Consider the following 25734-nt stretch of genomic DNA (forward strand, 5'->3'; position numbering starts at 1 on the left):
TTCCACTGAACTCATCTCGCTGGCTAAAAAACCCAACAAAAAACAAACAAAACGCGCGCTCCCCTGCAGCTCTTGTATGTCAGATGCCATGGGACCAACTGAACACACAGCAAAGCCGCCAGTAGCTGTGATTACAACTCCAACCTAAATCTTTTGCTGTGAAAACAGATACCTGCACGCAAGACTGAGATACGGTAGCTGTTCTGCACGGATGCGCATGACATCACTTGAGTGCAGCTGCAGTTGTGTTCAATATACAACAGTCCCATAATGAATATGGCTTTATTCTTTCTTCTCTTGTTTTTTACCTCGTCTTTGTTTTGTGATGGACCCTGAGTCTGCAATAAACGTTTTGGAGTTTGAGTTCTGAATCCATCATATCCTGTGCTAAACCTGATGATTTCCTCATGTGATGTCCTCCAGAAACAAATTGGTGTATCTTGGCCATTATCCATCATGTCACATCTTCAGCCTGGTTGCTGCACTAGCGCCTCCTCTGTTCAGTCAAGCACCTGTTCGGGGAGGGGGAGGGGGAACAGCATGATCCTCCCACGCGCTACATCTCCCTGGTGAAACTCCTCACCGTCAGGTGAGAAGAAGTGATTGGCGACTCCACATGTATGGGAGGAGGCATGTGGTAGTCTGCAGCCCTCCCCCTGATCGGCAGAGGGGGTGGAGTAGGGACCGGGACGACTCGGAAGAGTGGGGTAATTGGCCAGATACTATTGGGGAGAAAAAGGGGGGAAAGTAAAAAATAATGATAATAATGCCATGGAGTGATGAAGGCACACCGTAGTGTGCGAGCTAACTTCTGCTAGGTCTTCACTGCAAATGAATTTCCACAGCTTCTTTTCAACTCCCATCATCCTTTGGGAGACCGTGCAATGGACGGTTTGCTGACTGACGACCAGAAACGGCACATTTGCCACAGCCAGTTTCCCTTGTCATGTTGCACATCACTTGTCACTCCTGTGCGCTAATCATTCTGAAGATGGACGTGACATGAGGGATGCGTTCTGGCTCACAACAGAGGCTGACCAGGGCGTGTTTACATGAAGTACTGTCACGAATGATGTCACAGAGATCCGGGTGTGACGCAGAGCATAGTAGTGGGCAGAAAAATCGATTCAGTGCAAAATCGTGACACTAAAGCCATAGTAATTTTAATATCCTAGCATTCCCCCATAATCAACATGTTGAAGCACAGTGAATAGATGCCGTGAGGAGGTGTGATATAATGATTTCTACATCTCTCGCTGTTTGAATATGAATTTTTTTTTAATCTTTACTGAGGGGTGCATGCTTTTGTAACGAACGGAGTTTCAAATAAATGCGCATACACACTGCTAGCATCTGCCTCACACACTCCCTGGAACACATCCTTCTTCTTAGTCCTCTCTCCCCGTCCCCCCCCCTTTTTTTTCAGTCTTCTCTTGTCACTATAACCGCTATCCTAAACTGACACTGATAAGCTCGATTTAATTGTTGTGTCGGACACATGTCAGCGTCTGTTTCTACGTCTCTGTCTCATCAGGTATAGTATGTTGTCATTTTTCCTTTCTGAGATTCCTTCTCTCACTTGCGATTGTCTCCCTCTTGGAGAAGCGATGCTGACTGGTTGTTTAGCTGATCAGACATGCTGAAGAGGGGGACCAGTGGCAGCTATACATGTATAACAAAAACCCTGTGCTCTTGTCATTCCACAGGTCAGCCAAAGGAAGGAGTTACTCTAAGTGGTTCTTGATCATTAATGAAGGTTGCCTTTGCAGGTGGAGAATCTGAGCTCCACTTGCAGATGACTTCTGTCTGGGACACACTGGCACGCAAATTCCCTGTGTTGTATGACAACCCACCCTGCCAACAGCACAAGTTAAGAAAAAAAAAAAGCATTTTGTTGTATATTTTTACTGGCTTGTTTAGTCTGGCAAAAAAAAATTTCCTGATGCAGGACCAGCGAAATGGTTAAGTAACGTTGACGCCATAATTTTTTCACCACATAAACCTAATTTTGCACCACTAAATCAATGCCGAGCCTAGGCAAAAAGCTGTTTCCTAAAATATAGCACATTTAATGTGATGCTGGGATTTTGTAGCTTGCTGACAGGCATTCAACTGCAGGCATGACAGTGGACCAAATGTTCTATGTAAATACAAAAGAGAAAGCAAGTGTGTGCGTATACGTGCATGTTTGTGTCTGTGTGCACGTGTACACGTGTGCGAGACAGGTAGACAGGGAACGTGAGAGATTGAGAGTAGAGACCGAGGGGTACAGACACAAAGAGACAGAGAGCAGAAAGAAAAGGCAGAAGAAAAAAAAAAGGAGCAGAGGTTCATGTTAGCCCTGGCAGACAGATAAAGAGAATAGCTCAAACATCCAACGCAACACTGGAGTAGAGAGAGAGAGAGTCTGTGTGTGTGTGTGTGTGTGCGTGTGCGTGCATGAATGTGTGTGTGCGTGCGTGCATGAATGTGTGTGTGTATATCCTGTCAATATCTTCTTAGTCTGTGTTACAACACTGTTACGAAAGAGGATGGAGAAGCAGGCTGGAGTCACCATAGACTTCAGGCTCCATGGTAACCTATTCAACATCAGGAGGCTTCAGGCAACCACCAAATTGACCCCTGAGAACATCATTGAGCAACAGTATGCCGACGATTGTGCCCTGGTAGCCCACACACCGGAAGCTCTACAAAACACTCTGTCGGCAGTTGTAACTGCATACGGTAGAATGGGACTGATCATCAACACCCGAAAGACAGAGGTGATGTGTCAGATGAGTACCGGTCTCCCAAGCCACCCAACAACCTTCACAGCAGAAGGGCAACAGCTGGCCACTGTTCCTGCCTTCAAATATCTGGGGAGCATACTATCTGACTCCTGCACAATGGATGATGAGATCCAATACCACCTCAAACGAGCCTCAACATCTTTTGGTCATCTAAGGAGAAAGGTTTTCCAGAACAGCAACCTCAATCTCCACACCGAAGTGCTTGTTTACAGAGCAGTATACATCTCCACACTACTCTATGGATGTGAGGCATGGACCATCTACAACCACCATCTCAGAAGCCTGTGGCCTTCCATGTGAGGCGTCTCCAGAGGATCCTCGGCATTACTTGGGAGGACAGAGTGCCACACACAGAGGTGTCGGAGCGGGCAGGCAGTTGCAGCGTGGAGTCTACCCTAAACCACCATCAACTCAGGTGGCTTGGGCATGTTATTTGCATGCCCTGCCAATGACTCCCACGTAAAGTCCTCTCCAGCCAACTACACCTTGGTCAACGCACTGCTGGTGGGCAGAGGAAGTGGTTCAAAGACCAAATGAAGACCATGCGGAAAAGATGCCAGATCAATCCCTCTTCTTTGGAGGAACTTGCCCCCTGCTGCACCATCTGGCACTCTCACGCCTCACAGGGAGTGAAGTATAGGAAAACCAGCGCACACAACATTGTGTAGCAAAGCGTGCAAAGAGGCATGCTCACAAAGCTACCCCCCCCCAGCAACACTTTTACATGCCCAGCCTGCAACAGCAACTGTGCATTCAAGATTGGACTATTCAGCCACCAAAGGACTCACAAATAGGAGATGGTCATCATCGGATATGATGGACAACCGGCAAGCAAAGTAAGCAAGTGTGTGTGTGTGTGTGTGTGTGAGAGAGAGAGAGAGAAACACATAGCTAAGATGATACTGGAGGGAAGGACTCCAAAACCAGAAGAGAAAGAGAGAGAGAGAGTCTGTGTGTGTGTGGTGTGTATGTGTGTGTAAGACAGAGAGGGAAGGAGAGAGAGAGTGAGAAGAATGAGTGAGTGGGGATTGGCAGTGAGGGAAAGTGGGACAGATTAGTTTAAAGGCATGACCTGAAAATAGGTGGGGGAAATTTACATTGATGAAGGAATGACAATCACAATGGAGGTCTGTGACTGCTATAAGATGGGAAGGAAAGCGAATCAGATGGTTTTACATTTGGATTGAGAGCAAGATTGGTCTGCCACAAGTTGATTTTAGAATAATAATAGTAAAAAAAAAAAAGACTGACTACAAGCTGTGCATGTGTCAAATTTGCCAGTAATATTGACAACAGTGATTTGGCATTTGGCTGGTGGCGGCGAGTGACAATGTCAGGCTCGGTGTAAGTGCTGAGAGGATGCCACTCAAGAGTAAAAAAAACTAAGCAGAACCAACAGCAAAATTTGAAGAATTTAAATGGAAAAAAAAGGGTGGTGGTGGGGGTTATGAGGCATGCAACAAATCTCTGAAGAACTTTAAAAACATAGATTCAGCAGCCATGATTCCAGCTGAGCTGAAGATTACGCTGTAATGAGTACATATGTACTTATTTGTGCGGCAAACATTTGCATTGTTGTCTTGAACCCATCGAAGCAACGGCATTGCTCTCTCTATGTGCATCCATAGTGAAAAATAAAGGTTTTGCATGTAGTCAAACCTAAACAGAGGAACTGGTTTCTCCGCTGTTCATTCAATAGTGGAAAAGATTCACTAGCTGTCACCCAACCAGATTTGGGGATGCTCTAGTAATACATATATAGATAGGGGACCTGTAATAGCATCAATTTTAGGAGACAATTAGAGAATAGGGAGAGTACAGAGGACTTAAATAGGGAGAATAATTCAGCCCTATTTATCACATGCAGCATGATGAGCGTCAAGCCAAGAAGCCTATCTAGAGGGATGGGGGTTTGTGAAGGAAAACTCAGCTGTGGCGAAGAAAAAAGCAGATCATCACTTTGGAGCCACTGATGAAAAAAAACATGAATTAAGGAGCAAGAGAGAGAGAGGAGAAAGGAGGAGGAGGGAGGCTGCTGTCTGTGGTTTTATTTTATCTCCATGGCATTTCAATTGGTGTTTGAAACACTGTTGAGGGAAATTAGGACCTCTAACAGCTATGGAGTGGCGACATCTTGATAACACCTGAGAGAGAGAGAGAGAGAGTGTGTGTGTGTGTGTGTGTGTGTGTGTGTGTGTGTGTGTGTGTGTGTGTGTGTATACACATGCTTTTTATTTGAAGAGTGACACAATAGAGAGATGCGCACCTGTCAGTATATGGCCATGACAGGACAACAGTCAGATAAAAGGTTTGAAACGTGAAGAGTTTACTGTCACCAATCCAGCATGGCGCAAAGAGAATTCTGTAAAATAGAAAATACACTGACGACACCAACCATAATCTCTCAGCTTCATGGCAGACGATGCTAGAGGATTTTCATCCTGTCACATAACACGGAGAACAGAGCTGCGATGTGTGCCGAGTATCCTTGAATTCAAAAGCTCACATACAAGTGACATAGCTTGATGCATGCTCAATAATCCAGGTAAGAAAATCAAAGAAGGTTGAATCAGTTCATCTGGACACAACATTTATTGACAGACACGTTTCATCACTCAACTAAGTGACCTCTCCAGTCTAAACTGACTGCAGGTATCCCCACCCCGTATAAACACTACAGTGGCATAACGACTGAAACCAACGGTCGGTTTCATATGCAAATATGGGCATTAACTAGAGTTACAATGGCCATGTGTACTATTCAGAGAGAATTTGGGAACGTTTGCAATCACAGCATTCTAAGGCCCCCCCCCCCCCCCGGTTCAAGGATAGTCATTCCCTCTTCACATAGATGGCCTCTTTGACTTCCCATTCAAACCAGCAGTCCTCCGTATCAAGGATGCGCACATCCTCATCCTTGGCCACTCTTCCAGGGATGGGGATGTGCGCATCCTCGATACGGAGGACCGCTGGTTTGAATGGGGAGACCAAGAGACCATCTATGTGAAGAGGTCACTTAGATGAGCGATGAAACGTATCTGTCAATAAACGTATCCAGATGAACTGATTCAACCTTCTTATAAGTCATTTACAAAGTTAGCTTTTATATAAACTGGTATTACGTTGCACCTGATGGAGGCCACAGCATGGCTTACTGGTCCATTAGTCAGAAAGATGGGTTATGTTTTTTTTCGGGGTTTTTTTTTTACTGTCCATTAATGAATCAGATTTAGATTTGCTAGTAGATACAGATGAAGAGTTTATTTGGTGTATACAGTTGTGGAGCCCTTTCAGCAAAATTAATTAATTAATTTTCTTTTATTAATCCCCTTGGGAAAATTTAGTTTCTGCAAATTAACCCATCCAAGCTGTGATCTGTGTAGCTAGGAGCAACTCCAATTTCTTTTCCCATTGCCTTGGTCAGGGGCACAGACTGGAGTATAAACCCCAACATGCATGTTTCTTTTGATGGTGGGAGGAAACTACAGCACTTGGGAGAAACCCCACCACAGACGCAGGGAGAACATGCAAACTCCACACAGAGGACGACCTGGAATGACCTCCAAGGTTGGACAAGCCCGGGGTTCGAACCCAGGACCTTCTTGCTGTGAGGCGACAGCGTCAACCACTGAGACGCCATGCTGCCTACCTGATTTAAGCCAACGACCTGTCGTTTTCAAAGGTAAAGCCGCAAGTAAATGATTGATTGGGTTTGAAATTTAATTGATGAGTCGCTGTATTTCATCTATCCTGTGCAAGGCTTTTTCATTTGGGCTGTGCTAGACAGGAGCTGGTGCAACTCAACCTGGTCATTGTCAATATTGTCCTAATATAGCACATCTATACTTATCATAACCTTTATAAAAGGAAGAGTGCAATGTGTGGTATATTGCATTTATATACGTGATATATATATAAATGCAACCACAGTTATAATGACTGCATTTCAAGACATGCAGCTGCAATGTTGTATTGCAGTGTTTGGCCTGCATTGCTAGTTTACAGTGCTGTCTTCTTCCTGAGAGAGCAGCTTTTCATGGGTCAGCATTAAGATAGATGGCTGAATGTCATCTGGGGTTTGTAGCCCTTGGTCAGTGCTGCCATTGCAAGGTGAGAGTGACCCAGCAGTGTTTACTGTGCTGGGATAGGAGCTGGGGCTGGGCTGGGTTGGTTGTTGGCATCACACGTGACAGTTTACCCCAAAAGTATCAAGAAAAGTTGCTCTGAGTTGAGACATGCATGACTGCCAGACATATCCCCCAATAACCTTGCAGTAAAACGGTATCTAAAGTATCAAAATGCACCAACGTGTGTCCTCTCTTTTGCACATATAGTTTTGAACAGTCACACTTGACAAAGATTCATAATAGCATATTTTAAAGCATGCCGTGTTTTTTTCTTTTTTAACTTTTAAGGTTGAAAAATGATAACTACAGTGAAGTAGAACAAATGTGAACAAGATGTTTACTTAAAGCTATGATCCTGAAGATGTTTCTGTCCAATGAACTGACAACCTATGGGTAACACTCGTAATTGCATTGGTGTTTGCCCACTCCAAGAGAATCATTCAAAAGGAAAGACTTGCAGAGCCATGGTGTCAGCTCTTTCCCCAACACCAAAAAAGATGGTTAAACCTGTATTCTAGCCATTACTGATGGCGTAGTATGCAGATCTTCTACAACTACAAAAGACTATCACGGTTTGGATATTCGTAATTAGTTTGGTTTTTTTTCGATACTGCAGAGTTGCAAGGTATCCATCCATAAGGACACTTATCTGTATGTTAATACAGGCCTGTGTTTACAAAACATAGTCCTCAAGATGTGTTTGGTAACGGTTTTGCTGCTTCAGCTGTCAACATTTCCCAGAAATTACCGACTCCATTACATTGCTTATATATGGGGAGCACATTCAATGCATCAGCTAAGCAGTTTCAGCAACTTTATAGCGCCAAACAACCCAGTCAGCAAGTCTGGATATTTGTGGCCACGGCTCGGAAGATCAACCGACTGAGAGTCTGGAGCCCGATATGGCTTCAAAAAAATATTGCTCACATTTGATATCCAGCTCTGAGCTTCAAATCTCACATGGCAGAAGAGTGGCATCCATTATGTCATCAAGGATAAATCAAGTGCAGCAAAATCCAGGCCTAGTTTAAATGATCAGGGGGATTCCATGATGGTGTTGGAATAAAGTGCCCCTTTACTCCAGCATTGACCCCTACCTTTAGCATTTTGATTGCCATTTCATTTACATCCATGGCGTTGACATTTCTTGTTACTGTCACAAGTCAACACTTCATTGGTAAAACGTTTCTGTTTGTATCCTTTTTTTCTCTCTCTGAATTGCTTCATCATTGTTTCCAATCTACTCCTGTATCATAGCTGTGGAATGAGGCGTGAAAATTAACTAAGAACGTAATTTCACCCTGTAATCGTTACCTCTGGGAGTGTGTAGTAACCCATCTGAGAACGTCACTTCCGGTTCAGTCGCAGGAGAGGAGGAGCCTCCTGGACCACTGCTTCCATCTGCCGTTGAGTCAACTACGAGACACAATGGGGACGAGCTGGCACCGCCTCTCGTTTTACAGACTATTACATTTGACGTCCAAGACGAACAACCCGCTGCCCCGCTGCTAGCAGTCCTTGTCCCACCTCACAGTTTGTCGATAAGTTGTCATGTGTTCTCCGGTGCGTTTTGCCCGTTTCTGAGAGCAGGTGGCTTTAAGAAGTGCCCATTGTGTAACGTCGCGGCCTCTGTCTTAAGTTCCTGTCCTCAAGTATTTCCCGCTTCCTTGATTACCCTCACCTGTGCCTAATTACTCACCTGCCCCTGATTTTGTCGTTGGTCTACCCTCCTGAGTAACGTTTGGGCTAGCTTCTGTGTTTTGGACTCCCGCCTTTGCCTAATATCGTTATAATGTTTATTGAATGACCTCTGCCCGTCTATTGGACTGATGTGCTGTGTACCGAACCCATCTTGAGTAAAGACCCTCACTCTACCTGCCTGGTGCGAGTCGTGCGTTTGAGTCCACAGTCGGTTGGCTTCACTCAGCTCGGCTGTTAAAGCGTCATCTCTGCCGCGGCTCGCGCAGAGTGGCGCTTCCAAAACGAGCTGAACTGCCGCTTGCCACGACTCTTCATCGTAAGACAAGGATCGGGTGGGTCAACATTCCCCAAATTTTTGTCTTTCGAAAAATAAAGAAAATAGGTATTTGGCAGCCCGGCCCGACATTACTCTTAAATGATCTTTGCTTCTAAAAAGAAAAATGTCCCATGTTATGAAGGTAGATGTCAGCATGTGCATTAGATACGCCAGGCTGACAGCTTCTCGTTGCACATGTGACGGGTTAAAATAGCAGAAACCAGTTCACTGCCAACAGCCTGCAAGAGGTTTAATACATTAATTAGGAAACATTTGACCTGTGCAAATACAATAATGTAGACTTGGACATTTTCAAGCAATGAAATGTTTTATTTCAAGCTTTCAAAACTTCTACAATTAACAAAAGCAGGAGAGCAAACATAATGTGTCTTCCTCAGTGAGGAATCTACTGTAGCGGTCTGCACCTACACCGATCTGCGTTACAATTTAAAAGGTATCAAAAGCTAAAAATCTCCATGTGAAAAACAGGGCAATTAGCCTAAACGCTGTACAATTCTTGCTTTTCAATACTTTCTCTTAAAAAAGCAGGGGTTATAGTTTTTTTTTAAAAAACATTGTGGTATTCTTGTAGATTTTTCATTAAACATGTCTTGAAAACAAATGCAAAACAAGCTGCAGATGAACTGAAATTTTAAAACAACGATAAAATATACAACACAGTAACAGAAAAAGGGACATATCAAAAAATCCAAAATAAAACGTGATTCTCTTTGAAAATAGTGTAAGCAGCCATTCCCTCAATGAAACTCAAGAAAATGGTTCTTTTCAAAATGTGAAAGCCACTTTATTTGACATTGTATTCTTACAATGAAAGTTGTTCTCTGCATTTAACCCATCCTATTGTATAGGAGCAGTGGGCAGCTGCAGCGCCCGGAGACCAACTCCAGTTCTTCTTTCCATTGCCTTGCTCAGGGGCACAGACAGGAGTATTATCCCTAACATGCATGTCTTTTTGATGGTGGGAGGAAACTGGAGCACCCATAGGAAACCCACGCAGACACGAGAACATGCAAACTCCACACAGAAAGGACCTGGGACAGCCTGGGGTTTGAACCCAGGACCTTCTTGCTGTGAGGCAACAGTGGTAACCACTGGGCCCCCGTGCTGATTGAGATGTGGATTGAGATGTCAGTGTAATTTATGTAGCACCCACTTGTATCTAAAACTAGTATCCCACTTTAAATTCTTGTTGTAATACGTACTGATACTGTTGAGTGGTAAAATATGGCATTTTAAAACACAGCTTTAATAGGTTATAAATCTTTCAGAAAGCCATTTCCTATTTAGACAGTCCCAATTCTTGGCTAAAGTTAAATAAATACTAAGTCCCATTTGTATGTTAAATGACATGCATCCAAAAAAAGTCCTCAAAAAGATTGGCAAAATTCAAATCTTGTCTCTAAAAAAAGATTACAGGTTGCCAGTGAGCGCTGAGTCCATGAGGTCATCATCTTCATTTCGCATATAAACTGGACTGGGCCGAGATGGACGTTCTGAACATAGCATGGACAGAGAGGAGTCAGAGGCTGAGATGGGTGACCGTGACCAACTGTCTGCCTTCATGGGATGTGAGGATGGACCCATGGACATGGATGATTTCTTCTTTTCTTTCTCCCTGTCCCGCTCACGGTCTCTGTCTCTCTCCCGCTCCCTTTCTTTCTGCTTCTTTTTCTCTTTCTTGTGTTTCTTGTGCTTCTCCCCAGAACTAAGAGGTATGGAGCTCATATAGTCCTGTGGGGGCAAGGGGCGCATGGTCTGATCATCATCCGAGCTGGGACTGTTCTGGTGGGACTTCTCAGCCACCGAGCTGCTGCCAGACTCACTCTCGCTATCATGGTTGAGTGGGGTATATCCTGGTGAGCGACTATGGCTAGGGGAGGAGCGGTCATGTTTTGGGGTGGAGCCACTAAACAACGGTGACGCTTTGAGGCTGGAAAGCTGGGGACGCATGGACTCCCCAGAACCTTCACCAGCTTTCTGGAGGGTCACTTTGGCTTTGATGCTGGGCGAGCCACCATCTGGTTTACTGATGATTATTTTGGCCAAACAAGTGCCACTCCCCCCTCCTGTTTTTGAGTCCATCATCTTTTTGTCACCGCTGTTTCCCCCTGAGACAGACACTTTGGCCTTGGCGTCTTTGTCAGACTTTTCCCGCTTATACTCCCCGCCTTGGGAGGACATGACATGCTTAGAAGGACCCATGTTGGGGGGTCCACTGCCAGGTACATTTCCAGGACCAGTGCCAGGGCCTGACCCACCACCACCAGGACCACCTGCTGGCGGCCCTACTTCACATCCATCTTCCCCCACTCCTCCTCCTCCTACGCTCTTCAGCTTGTCTATGACTGCTGTAAGGGAGGGTTTCTTGTTGCGGCTGGGAGATTTGCCTTTGGCGTTGGGGTTGTTTGCATTGTTCTGACCACCTCCTCCTCCACCACCACTCCCACCTCCTCCTCCACCTCCCCCACTTCCGGCTCCTCCTCCCCCTCCACCAGCACTCCCTCCTCCACCTCCTGCTCCTCCTGACCCTCCACTTCCTCCCCCACCCGTTCCATATTGAGACTGGGAGCCTCCTGAGAAGGCCATGGACCCAGACGAAGAGGCTGAGTTGGAGGAAGATGTTGATGATGTAGAGCCTGAAGAGGAACTGCTACCCATTGGCTTCTGGGAGCCCAACCCCCCTCCAGAGGATGACTTGGACCCACCCGAGCTGCCACTTCCTGAGCCCATGGGGGACTTAGCTTTGGAGGAGGGAGGGGTTCCTGGAACCTGGGACTGCTGCATTTTCAGTGGGGAGGACATCTTGTCACCAGAACTACCAGAGCGGGAATGAGAAGGGGAGATGTTGGGTTTGATACTTGGATTCATAAGTGACCCAGAAGGTTTTCCCCCCTGAGTCTTGATCTTATTACCACTTCCAATTCCACCCCCACTGCCTACTGGACCAGACAGTCCATGTTTTGTGATGGGTGAAGAGCCTGGTTTGCCAATACCCATTCCCTGAGATGAGCCTTTAGACTGGGATGGTCCACCTCCGACCCCTACTCCAACACTCCCTGGTTTTGCACTGTTGCCCTGACCCAAAGAGCCTTCCTTGCTCTTGATCTTTCCAGAGGAAGAGGAAGAGTGAGAATGGTGACTTTTACTGCTGCTGGTACCCGCTGCCCCCCCTGTGCTGCCACTGGCTGAGCTACTCGAGGTGTAGCCACCATGGGAGGATGTTTTGCCCCCAGATAAGGTCCCTTTGGGGATCTGAATTGTGATTTTGGGAATGGGAGGAGTGGCACCACCAGGAGGAGTTTGTGAGCGTCCTGAGCTCCCAGGAGACTTGGAGCCCCCTCCACTCATGCTTGCTCCAGATCCAGAGCCACCACTTGGTGGGGTGTACGGTCTTCCCCCTGAACTGTGGGAGGGGGACTTCCCTTCAGGGTCTATCTTTTTGCGTTTAGGGGGCTTATCTTTGGACTTTCCTTCACTTGAGGGAGTCCTGCTACGTTTAACCTGTTTCCCCTCCATTGAACCACTGCTGCCCATCCCCATTCCTGAGCTACTGCCTGCACTGCCTCCATTCTCATCTTTGGGCCTCATTAGTCCCTGTTGTGGCTGTTTTACTTTGACCTCTGAACTTTTAAAGTCACTCCCAGTTCCCCCCAGGCCCAACATGAGGGGGCTCTGTCCACCCCCTCCATGAGATGAGTGTGCATCCCCCAAATCAGCTTGTCCCAAAAGTGGTTTACCCCCTCCACTGTTGCCTCCAAAGACTATTCCCATGTCAAAAGGGTCTTTCAGTGAGGGCTCTGGTGTGCTCTGTCCATGCGATGGAGGATTTTGAGGTGTTCCTGAAGGGGTGTTCTGTTGGCTGCTCCCAACAAAGCCCTTGACAAGGTCCATATCACCATCAGCGCTAGGGGAGCTGTCATCAAAATAGCCCTGGGAGAAGCCATGGCCTGAGGTTAGCAGGTCAGGGTTGAAGTCTGCAGCATCTGGGAAAAAATTGGTGGAGGAAGAATCGCTAGTGGGTGTGGCTGCAGTGGCAGCTGCCTCAGCAATAAGGTCAGCAGCATCTGTGAAGGGATTCTCATTGCTGTTGGTATTAAAAATGTCTGAGTCAAACACAGCACTACCTTGGCCCGAACTGGAGGAGTCACGGATCGGGGTACCTAATGGGCCGCCATCCTCCCCACCACTGCCCATGTGGTGCTGTCCATGGCCTGCACTGTTACCTTTACCCGTCTGCTCGGGCAAATCTGACAGGATCTCTGTGATGTCAGCCCCAATGCTATCAGAGCTGGAGAGACGTACCATTCTGGGTGGCAAAGGGGCCTGCTGCTGTTGCTGGGACTGCACATGTGACTGTGTGTGATAAGGCACACCTGGGCCTGAGGGCGGGGTTCCACATTGGCTAGGTGCTGGAGTAATGCTATGGGGTGTGTCTAAGCCATCACCGGGCAAATTGACATCAAAGATTGGGTTTTGGGAGGCATCAACATCCATAGAGAACAGCTCACGGTGGAAATCGTCCTCATGTGTGGCCTGGTGCTGGTGGTGGTGCTGCTGCATGGAAGATTGTTGTGCTTTCATGCTCATACCACTGCCTCCAATACCACCTCCCCCACCAGCCCCAGCCATCATGCCACCTTTCTCTGTCCCCCGCGGGCGTTTTTTCTTTCCTTTTGTGCCACTTCCAGGGCAGTTGCCCCCCATGCCTTCTGTGCGTGGCGAGCCAGATGATGAATTCTGCCGCTCTAGTGGACTAGAACCATACAGTGCTGCAAAATCTTGGGAGGGGTTGTCCTTTAATAAGTTCATCAACATGGGATGATTCTTGGTGTTGCTGGCAGGTGAGGAAGTTGGGGGTGGGGTTTGATGGGGTTGTGGGGGTGGATTCTGGGAGCTGGGGCTTGAACCTACATTTCCCGTTATTTGGAGCAGGCTGGTTAGAATGGGATTCTGGGTGACTTTGCTGTAATCTTCTGAGTGGCCTTGACTTTGTTGTTGTTGCTGATGTTGTTGTTGTAATTGCTGCTGCCCAGTCCCCCCACCTTGGCTCATACACTCCCCTCCTTGGGCCTGATTGCGGTTCAAGCCAAACAAAGAGGTAATGGGACCTGTAAAATTGGCCCCACCAGGAGGCCCTCCTCCAGTAGGTGTATTACCACCTCCGAGCCCAGGCAGAACCATTGGATTGGAACCATCAGCGCCCGTGGCCATATTATAGCTGGGACTACCTGAAGGCGGCAGGTTATTCTTCACCATGATCTCCACAGTCTCCGCGATGAGGGAAAGGGCTGGAGTGTCTGCCTGGATGGTCTCTGCTTTCCTCCGAATGGCCCGCATGGTCACAGGGATAGACATGCATCTGAGGAACGGATTATCTGCATCAATGATGGACAACTTAACCTCCACATTCATCTAGTAAGTTTGAAATAACAATGATAAAACTCACCTCTGGACTACTTTGGTGATGAAATCATCAGTGCAGATCAGAGCATCCGACAGTCCTTTGTATAGTTTGCAAGCTACCTGTCTGGAGTCAATCACTTCCATCACCACTAGAGGGAGGAGGCAAGATGGGTTAAAGGACTCAGTTTAGCATCACACTGATACAGCAACTCATTCAACATACAAAGTCAATTTTACACACTGTCACTGAACAGGTAATTAAAAAATAAATGCATTCAGTCAAAGAGTGCCACTTCTGGATGATATCAAGAGTAAGGAGAATCATTAGGATTGTGTGCTCACCACAGACTAATGACTCGTTGACAGGATGCTGGAAGGAGACACTGAAGCTGGAGTCAGTAAGGGGGCACACCTCAAACTGCAGCAGGCCTGCGCTGTCTGAGGGAACAACAGCAAAGGCATGATACTGGTCAGTGTATATCTTAATACATAGGACAATAAATTATCTTTAAGAAATCTGCTGAATTTACAGAAAATCCCGGAACATATTTTTTAATTAGAATTCAGAATTTATCTATGAAACCTTGGTGCTCACTGGACTCTGAATCAACAAATAATGACAAGCTCTTGCTGTTTGAGAGGGCCAAGATCCATCAACTACCCACCTTCTTTTATGGATGTGCGTTTGACACAGCTGCCTATCAGGGTGTTGTAGGCTGCCTGGTGCCGAATAATATCAAGAAGAGCTGGTACTTGGGCTGGGTGGCGGAAAGGGATCTTGGACACCAGTGCCCCCTGGAGGGAGCGGCCCTCCTGTACAGGAGCATCGCCATTGAGGAAGTAACAGTGTTGCTGATCTGGCAGTGACTGAGGATGAGGAAAGATGATATTCTCAGTGTCATTTTCTGTTTACAAACAGATTCTATTGTGTGCTTATCTTACTACCCTAACTTAGCAACCTAAATAGAACTTTAATCGCCATGCATATGTTTGTAACTTTTAAAATGAGAAGACTGAAGGAATAAAAAAAAAGGCAAAGAACATTACAGCAGATCTCAATTTATGAGACAGATTTTGCCAATGTAACCATGATGTTTATCAAGAAAGTATTGTCATCCATTTAATTTGCAAAATTAAATGAAATTTCATATTTTTTGCATGCATCACACATGTTAAAAATGAATATGTACACTGACTTGACACAATTATGAGAATGTGTGCATGGAAAACAAAATTGAAAAACAAAATCAGTGCAAGGTGGTCTACTGGCTGAGGCTGCAAAAATATCCCTGACAAGACAGATGGTAAAACTTCCAATAGTAAAATGGTGTTGGTTATTAATAAATTTAAACGTTTAAATAAATAGATTTAACAGGTTATGCATAGACAAATAGATAACCAGGGTGTCAGTATCTACTTACAGAGTAGAAGTGCATGTTGTGTGAGAGTGGCGGTGGGGGATTGCTCTCCTCAAGCTGCTGGAGCTGGCTATGGACAATGAGCTGGTAGAGAGGGGACAGGCTGGGAGAGCTATCAAACACTGGGATTCCTAGGAGAAGAGGTGGAGAGAGGTTGGGCAAACATACTATACACAGCATACGCATACTACTACTACTACTTTTGGCCGCTGCCGTTAGGGGTCGCCACAGCAGATCATCTGTTTCTATCTCTTCCTGTCCTCTGCATCTTCCTTCCTCTGTCATGCCAGCCACCTGCGTGTCCTCTCTCACCACATCCATAAACTTCCTCTTTGGCCTTCCTCTTCCCTGGCAGCTCCATAATCAGCATCCTTCTCCCAATACACCCAGCATCTCTCCTCCGCACGTCCTAACCATCTCAATCTTGCCTCTCTTGCTTTACCTGAGCTGTCCCTCTAATATGGGGAAATGAGTATACATGAATTATTAGGAATGAGTATATATGAATAATCCTGTCCTTCGTCACTCCCAATAAAAATCTCAGCATCTTCAATTCTGCCACCTCCAGCTCTGCCTCCTATCTTTTATTTTTGTCACTGCCAATGTCTCCAGACCATATAACATAGCCGGTCTCACTACCATCTTGTAAACCCTCCCTTTGACTCTTGCTGGTACCCTTCTGTCACAAATCACTTCTGACACTCTTCTCTACCCACTCCATCCTACATAGCATATGCATACACAGGTAGAAAAAAGACGAAGAAACGGGGCAGTCCGGGTAGCATAGTGTTATTCCGCTGCCTACCAACATGGGGATTGCCAGTTTGAATCCCTGTGTTACCTTCGGCTTGGTCAGGTGTCCCTACAGACACAATTGGCCGTGCCTGTGGGTAGGAAGCTGTATCTGAATATGTGTCCTGGTCGCTGCACTAGCACCTCCTCTGGTCCATTGGGGCGCCTGTTCGGGGGGGAGGGGGAACTGGGGAGAACAGCGTGATCCTCCCATATTTTACATCCCCCTGGCGAAATGCCTCACTGTCAGGTGAAAAGAAGCGGCGGGCGACTCCACATGTATCGGAGGAGGCATGTGGTAGCCTGCAGCCCTCCCCAGATCGACAGAGGGGGTGGAGCAGCGACTGGGCTCAGAAGAGTAGGGTAATTGGCCAGATACAATTGGGGAGGAAAAGCACCCCCCCCCAAAAAAAGGCAAAAAACAAAAAGACAAAGAAACCCCAAAGTCAATAGCGGATGACCATGTGTTATTAATGGCCTTAAATATGCAGGTTTCTATTCCAGCCAAAAAACAAATCAACAGATTTCATAGATTAATTCCTCCCTCCTGATTGAGGGACAGCTTGTAGTGTTAAATTAAGAGTGAAAACCTGAATACACATGGCCCTCCATTGCACATGATAGCCTACCACCCATCTAAGTACATTTGAATTTTTTTTTTTAGTAAATTAACATTCTTTCAGTTTAAAAGTCTATGGAGAACAACTCTTAATAGTACATAACCTCAACTGTGTGCACACAAAACAAAACAAAAAAACTCAAAACGTCAAACGGACTTGTATGATCTTCATCAAAAAGATTCCATTCCTAAAATTTTTGAAAACCTACCTGTTGCAGTGCCCATCCTCTGAATGAAGGCGAGAGAGAAGGGTATGGGGCGGTTCATCTTGAGGAAGAAACAAGCAGGCAAGTCCACACAGTTGGAGTTGGTCACTGAGGAAAAGGAGGGCGTTCTGAAACATATACACCAGGTAAACATCAGCAGGTTGTTTTCTGCAAAGCCTCTGGCAATGTTCCTGGTAGAACAGCTTGAAGTGAAAAAAAAAAAAGCTCTTTTGTTTATTATTTTACTTACACTTTTTCCCAAACCTGACTATTCTATAATCAGAAATATCAGGGCAGCAGAACTCTGACCCTTTCATTGGTTGATTCTAGATTCAGTATCTAGGAGTTCTAATGAAGCAGCTGGATAGGTAAGTAGTGTATGAACACCAGCTTTCCCACCGCAAATCGGGCATTCAAACCCTGGTTGGGACGAGTCTCCATCCAATAAGAGTCCGTGGCTTAGACTCTTAATACTATACAAGCCAACTACCTCTCAGATGTATACCGCTTTGAATAAAAGTGTCTGCTAAATGAAATTGTAATGGATTTGAATTCAACAAATCGTGACTCGACTTTACTAATGTCAGTTGCTCTGGATGAAAGCATCAGCTAAATGAATAAAATGTAATTACATAATGACAATGTAAGATGCCGGCAGGTTTTCAGACCACCTTACCCCTTGTTGTCCACAGGGTGGGATCCAGTAATGAGCGGTGCAATAGGGAGCTTGTAGACTGAGGTGGTTCCCTCGACTGTCACAGACACACTGACACCCATTGAGCGAGGAACTGCAAAAGACAGTGTCAAGGTGTTCATAAAAGGGGACACAGAGGCAGGCTTTAATGGCACAATGGCACCCGTGTTCATTTTGGTTTCCTGGGGTGCTCCATTTTCCTCCCACACCAAAGACATACATGTTACCAATATACTCTTGCTGTTGCTGTTGACCAAGGCACTAGCTCTGGAGGTGGTCCCCAGAGAAATGGTTGCCAATCCTCCTAATAGTAAGGATGGGTTAAATGAAGAGGACAGATTTCAGGTTATATGTAAAATGTACTTGGCTACTAACTTAAAGTGTTTCTACCCTCTAACTTTATCAGGAGTCCTATTAAAAAAAAAACTCAAATCCAAACTAACCAAATTTGATCCAAATGACTATCAAATTATTAAAGGATGTGTTTATTCTGGAAAGTCTTTCTTCATTGCAAAAATCCTGGGCACCGCTTTGTGATAGAATGAGCAGTAAAATATTTTAAACAAACTGAACAAAGTTAACATATATTTCACCTGTTGTGTTTTTTTCAAGCCATCTTTAGAATATAGTGTGACCTCTAAATGTTTGGTGGTGACTGCCAGGGTCTTTTTGAGAAAAATTTACCAACATTTGGGCCACATTTATTTCCAGTTCTCTGCTTTGTAATTGACACAAAGCTTGCCTGCTTTCCTCATGTACTCACCATTGTTGTCCGTTAAGTTGAGCTGTGTTCCCGTTCCCTCCTCAAATATGTCATAAGGGGACACGTAACACTGAAGAGAAACAAGATGGCCACCGCTTCTGGCCGTCAGCAGGCCCACGCTGCCGTGGAGAATGGTCTCAACTGTATTAGCATTGGTGGCTAACCTGGAATGCAAACAACGAAAAAATAAAGAAAGAACTAGCTATACGCAAGTAGAATTCAGTGTACAGGAGGATTATTAAGAGCACTGAAAAACAACCTTGAGGGGGAAAAGGAAGTTGACAAGAGAATATAGAGAGGTATGTGAACTGACCTAAACATGTGCATCATCTTGGTGAGATCAAGCTCCAGAGACTGCAGTGCTAGGTACATCTTCGTTTTCAGCTTACTGGAACAAAGATATGCAGTTTGATGGTCAGTTTGAACTGGTACATGAGAAACAATATTCTAGACAAGATAAGAGTTCATAGCTTCACAACATAGCCAATTAGGGATACACTGCTATCACCTTTTTCACTGCTAGTACTGGTTTTCAGTGGGGAAAAAATCTGTGTCCGAATATCATGGTAAAAATTCTATCGATCAGTTTAAATAAATCATGCACACGTGACCATCATTTTGACTGCATTACACAAATGATTGAAAAATCTTTTTTCTACATTAAAAACGCCAGACAGTTGGGAACACAAAATAGTTTTAATTTCATGATGTGTTGATCTAAATCAGATTTTATTGGAAATGCTCTCACACTGAAAACACATATAAGGCTGATATCATCTTTGCGTACTTATAGCCTACTTACTTGTCACCAGGGAGCTTGTACAGGTTGACCAGTCCTTTCAGATGTTTGGAGAACTCTTCAAAGTTCTTCTCCCTGATGAGAACCAACAAAATAAGGGGGAACAATCATCTTAACTACCTCAAATCACCTTTTTTTCTTAATTATTTAAAGGATAACAAGAAACTGATAATGGGACTCTAGATCATATATTTTATGGTATCAGGGAATGGTGTGTGTTGTTTTCTTCTCACCTAAGGTGCTGAATTAGCTCAGGACAGCTCTGTGACCAACATAAGAAGAACAAAAAAATGAAAGTTCGTTTTTTGATGATGGAAAATATAGTTGTTAAAGTAGAACAGAAATTCAAGGGAAAGAAATGTTTTTCACTAGGTTGTCAGTATATGTGCAACTGAAAGAATTACACAAACTTACAAGAAGGAATCAACAGACACCCCACGATTTTATTTTTAATCAGTGGTCTTTGTTTCTATTGGGAGACAATTTGGAATGTACAAATTTGAACCAGTTTCATTCTTTCTTTCTTTTTTAATCTTGGCAAGACAATAACAGAAAACATAGTACTCAATTAGTACTCATAGTACTCAATTAGAATAGTACTCAACATTGGTAATTCGAAGGTAACATGTCTCTATAGCCAGAAGACAGCAGGTCCTACTGACAGTGTGCACATCACTTACAAGGTCCACTGTGTTATCATTTAACTTCTCAAGTGTATATTAATGCCAAAATAGATGAGCTTTGTATAACACAGCTTGCATATTTTGTGACTCTTTTCAATATCTGCCATGGTAGCAGTATACTTGCTAGTAAGCAGTTTCTTCATGATGAGGACGTGAACAGTGGACTTTTAGTGCACTGTCTAAAGGATCTACTGCAACAGCATTGACCCCAATTCATGCCAGCAATTTAGTACAGATAATACAGATTAAGAACACAGGTTAGGAATAAAATGACTGGCCACATGCAGCCTAGGGCGGAGGAAATTGCGCTAAATGTTGCAAAGATGTGAAACTATATGCAAAAGTTACTGACCGCAGGATTCTCTCCATGATGAGCCACCTTGACATCCACTAACTGACCAGTGGTGTCCAGCTGTACCTCCACGTAAAACATATCTGATGTAATGTAGCACTCTGTCCCTGAAGGGCTAAGGTGGGAGCCCAGCCTGGTACAGACACGAGATACAAAGGTAGAAAGAGATACGAGAGAATGAGAGATAGAGGGAGAAAGAAAGTGAGAGAGATGGGAGACACAGAGAGAGAACCATTATCATCCACAAATTCAATTTAGAAATGTTAATGGGACAATTTCTATCAGCATCAGGATACTGAAAATCGAGGATGTTAAAATGTTTTCTGCATGAGTAATGATATATAATGAAATGACACATTATATCAAGATGGTGACGTAATGGTGAGAAAGGTTAACAAATGCTCAAAAACAACAGTAACAGGACTGTGGATACAGATCACTGTTTAACCTTAAATGTGTTTTGAATGTAGTATGATCAAACTAATGTGCCAAGTTGATAACTTTAATGAAATGAATGTTTCCTAGTGAAGAAACACTTGAAAAGGGCAATTCATACATTCATATTGTCTTTCGCAGTGTGCTAAATTTCACATGTAGTAATGACAAAATTAAAAGTGTTCAGTATGTCATTCAACTATCTAATTAGGTTGAGCATTTGGCTGTTAAAAGAAAAGGAAAGGATGAAGAACAGATATGTCACTGGGATAAGAGCAGGGACCACTGTCACAGATAATGAGTTGAACAACCTCCAAGAAGCTCAATGGCAAATTCTGGCAATACAGAACCACACCTCATCTAACCACATTCACCATCACCTTTGCAGCATCAAATCTAATGATGAAATTTAACTGATATCTGACGTGACCTTCAATCTGAACAGCAGCTGGTTGATGAGTTAGCTGAACCCTCTGGCTGAAAAAGGTCAGCTCAGCAGTCTCAGAAAATACATCATGGGAAGCCCCCCCCCCCCAAAAAAAACCTAAGTGGTGAACAAATAGAAAATCTATCCTCCAGCTGAACCACTTCCATCAACCACAACAACTATTTTGTTCAAAATCAGTGATATGCTGTCAATGAAAGTGTGAGTTTCAAAGAAAATATAAGACCAACATGAAGCGGGTTGAACACTCACATGTTCTGTCGAGCGATGGACTCCAGACGATCTGTCATGGAAGGCAGGGATGACACTGAAGAGGAGAGACAGACAAAGCATCAAGTCAATTTTATTTGTAAAGCCTGTTATCACAAATTACAAATTTGCCTCAGTGGGCTTTACAGCAATACAACGTCCTCTCCTGTCCCCTGACCCTTGCATCGGACAAGAAACAACTCCCTAAAACAAAAAACAAAAAATCTTTAACAAGGAGGAAAAAATAGGAAGAAACCTAAAGGAGAGCAACACAGGACAGATCTCTCTCCCAAGATGGACAGATGTGCAATGGATGTTGTGTGTACACAATTTACAGAATATCACGTTGAAAGAAGATAACAGAATTATAAGGGAATTATGCGATATATGAACAATATGATGAGGAGGATGCCAATAGGAAAACAAACAGTTATGTAAATTGACAAAAATTACTATGTGGTTTATTGTTAACAGTTCATGTTAACCACTGGCCGTTCAGGAACAAACATATATATTAAAGTGATGTGTTCCGCACACTAGTTCAAAATTTATTGACATTGAATATTTTGGTCCAATGATTTTGCAGGCTAACATCATGTTATAAAGAACTGTTTCAGCACCAGTTCTTCAGCTGCTCTTTGAAACAACTTCCCAATATTATTGTCCTTTTACAATAAAAACAATGTTTTGAATTCCTTAACATACTACTTTGTGTTCTGAATGTTGACAAGGATGTCCACCTGTTTGGGCTATTTCAGTCCCTTTTTTTACTCCAGTGTTATGACAATTGCCTAGATTAAAAATATCAAGATAAGGTCAAAGTTTGGAAGCTCTATCTTTTTCCTGTTCTCTACGTCTTGCTTGGCAGCCAGACTTTTGACTATCAGCATAAAGTTTGGTCCACACTGTTCTTTAATAAATTCAAGAGCTGCCTACTTTGACTGGAAAAAGGTCTTAAGACTGCCATTTAAAAAGATCATCCACAGACTGTTGCTTTGATGTGACATTAAAGAGCAGTGAATTCAGAAACAATGCTACCAGAAAACAGACCCAAGTGAAACTAGTCTTCATAAACAATGGTTCAGCAGTCTCAAAGTGAGATAGTGGCATGAACTTCACAAACTTTCTCAAACTCAGCAATTAAGTCTTGCTCAAAAACACTCTTACTGTTTCAAGAAGTTCTCTGTTTTGGTTGCTGCTCTGGTTTAACAATAAGTTTGTTTACCGGCAACAAATAAAAACCAATGCACCCATGTCATCTGGAAATACAGACACTCTGTGAGTCACATTGTGGACAGCCAATCAGCGTGGTGCCTTTGGAATCTGGAGACTCTAAACAGCTAAACATTACTTCTGCCTCTGTCTTCTGAGTTGGCAGTCTTACCTTTCAGCGCCCTCTGCAGGGTTTCCAGGCAGGTAAGCAGGAGCTGGTGGCCAGCAGCATTCATAACACCGCGTTTCTCCTGGAGCACAAAGTGAGAAGTATAGTGAACGAGGGGATAGTTGAGAAAGGATAAAATGTGCTACACTGCACCCTAAATTCTAAAAGGCTACTGACAGTTAAAATGTAAGAGGTCTCAGTCTTACCATGGCCTGGCGCACCACCTTGCTGGTCTCCTGCCAGGGCCGTGAAGCATTGTGCTTGGCATGGAGCCTCTCCAGCAGAGCAGCCACTCGACTCTGCTTCTCTGCTTCTGAAATCATAGGGGACATTTAATATTAGATATCAAATAAAAGGTAGCTGAGTAAACATTTAATACTACTCACGTTCATAATTATCATTGCACTCTCCATTCATTTGTTTTGACAGAAACTCATTTTTCAAAATTTGAAATGGGCAACGCAACAAAATCTCAGCCAATTAATCTATTTAATACTGTCAGGGCACCATGGCTCTGTCCCTTGCACCCGTTGACTTTGTTTACGCCTGATTTAAGCTTATTTCATGGTTGGACTTGTTGAAGTAATTCCATTAACAGCCGCTAGATGCATCTTATGGAAATAATATAAACGAAAGGTCTGTAAGGAAGAATATATCTGATCTGCATAAGGCTGTCAAGCACCAAAAAGGAAATGCTAAGGGAACAGAAGCTGACATATTTCACCATGCTGTCATTAGCTCAAAGCAACAGTCTAAATAAGCTAGTGTAAGGATAGTTCTCCTTTTTCAACTTAATCGATATGATAGCGTATCCTTTACTAAACTTCAGATATATGATGAAAATGTTTCACTTTAAAAAAAACAAGCAACATCAGTCTGTATAGGAAAACTAAAAAGTGTTAGCTAGTTATTTGCTAGTAAGCTAACTGACTAACCATAACAGGAAAGTACAATGTACCAATAACATACGTTTGTTTGTTTGTGCAAGCTTTCGTTACCTATAATGAAGTTCCGGAACATTAAAAAGTCTCTCAGATATAACTGCAGTGACATGCAGTTTTAGTATCTTGCATTTTAACCCCAAATGGGACCGAGTCGAGCGTAAATGTTAAAATGTAGTTGACTCAAGCAGCTAAACCATCTAAGCTAGCTTATCAGCCAACAGTTAGCTTTAGTTAGCCCCCGTTTTCATATCCAGCCTGGCGCTTAAAAAAACACACAAATTCACGAGGTTCATATTATTACCTGTTCCTTCTTCATTTTTGACCCTATCTCCATGTGCCTGGCCACCGCCTTGCTGAGCCGAAAGGGTAAGCTCTCTTGCAGGGCTATTGCTCTGAATTGAAACTGCAGACACCGCCGCCATCGTTATTTTTCCGCCCCTGCCATCCGGGCTTCCGTAGGGGCTGTTCCAGGGTCCGGGTTTACGCAAAATACATCAGTTTGGATATGAGAAAAAATTACATGTGACTGATAATCGTTCCATCTCTGAAATATATTTATTTTGGAGCTGAGGATAAGATTTTGTGCTTACCAACTACAGTAAAAAAATAAGAAATATATAAAAAGATAAAGAAACTGAAAATCAAGTTTTTTTCAAATTTTGTAAAAACATACATTTCAACATTATCATATATATATATATACACACACACACACACACACACACACACACACACACACACACACATATATATATATATACATACATACAAGGCTATTTTACATATACCAACATCTGCAGAGATTAACTCCGGAATTTTTGTAGTGGTAAGCGATGTAATGAAAAGGACGGTGGACAAATAAATACTGCAGATGGCGTTCGACCGCCGTGAGTAAATGATTCATTTTGCGCCAAGAGCAGTCGGGCGCCAAAATCCATGGAAATGGTGAAATAAATCCAGCGGTCGTGCATTTTACTTAACGCTAATGAATTCGAAAAGCTATAAAATGAATTAACTAAACACTGCTTGCTTTATTTATTAAAGACCGTCAAAGCTACACAAATTGCCTACCCTATCTGAATTCACAGGGCACAACAATTCACAAGTAACCTAAAAAGCAAGATAAGGCAAACCAGTGCTTAGTCACTTGTACAGCATTCATAAAACAGACTTTAATCATTAACAAATAAACAGTGCTTGCATTGGGGACACATACTGTTGCAGACACCCAAAAATCTTAAGCAGCAAAGGCACCCATGTGCGTGTAAACGTATGAGCGAGTGCGCGCGCACTCACGCGCGCACACGCACGCGCGCGCGCGCACACACACACACACACACACACACACACCTGATCCCACTGGACAGCTGAGCCTACCGCAGTGAGTTCTCTCAGGGGAGGATTTCCCCACCATCGTTATGACCTGTGTACGAGAGGGTGCAGAAGTGTGTGCAAATGTGTATGAATACATATGCATTTGAGCATTTGTACAATATGTTTGTGAAACTGAGCACACACAAATACAGGAAGGAGTATGTATGTGCGCGCACGTACGCGCGCGCACACACACACACACAGAGGAAGCTAGACAGCAATG

General features: G+C 44.0%; 1 protein-coding gene across 1 annotated transcript; it reads right to left on the reverse strand.

Annotated features, from left to right (window-relative positions):
* Nucleotides 1–9253: 9253 nt before the first annotated feature.
* med1 (mediator complex subunit 1) lies at nucleotides 9254–24559 on the reverse strand. Its single transcript, XM_056297334.1, has 16 exons — nucleotides 24439–24559; nucleotides 23400–23506; nucleotides 23197–23275; nucleotides 21816–21870; nucleotides 20684–20816; nucleotides 19882–19910; nucleotides 19652–19723; nucleotides 19163–19237; nucleotides 18850–19013; nucleotides 18069–18180; nucleotides 17396–17520; nucleotides 15779–15906; nucleotides 15023–15224; nucleotides 14700–14795; nucleotides 14401–14506; nucleotides 9254–14313 (listed from the first exon to the last, which is right to left on the reverse strand). Exons 1-16 carry the CDS (start codon nucleotides 24557–24559, stop codon nucleotides 10365–10367), a joined length of 5553 nt encoding a protein of 1850 aa, XP_056153309.1. The 3' UTR covers nucleotides 9254–10364.
* Between the last annotated feature and the right edge of the window lie 1175 nt (nucleotides 24560–25734).

The sequence above is a fragment of the Lampris incognitus genome, chromosome 17, assembly GCF_029633865.1.
Source record: "Lampris incognitus isolate fLamInc1 chromosome 17, fLamInc1.hap2, whole genome shotgun sequence".
NCBI lineage: Eukaryota > Metazoa > Chordata > Actinopteri > Lampriformes > Lampridae > Lampris > Lampris incognitus.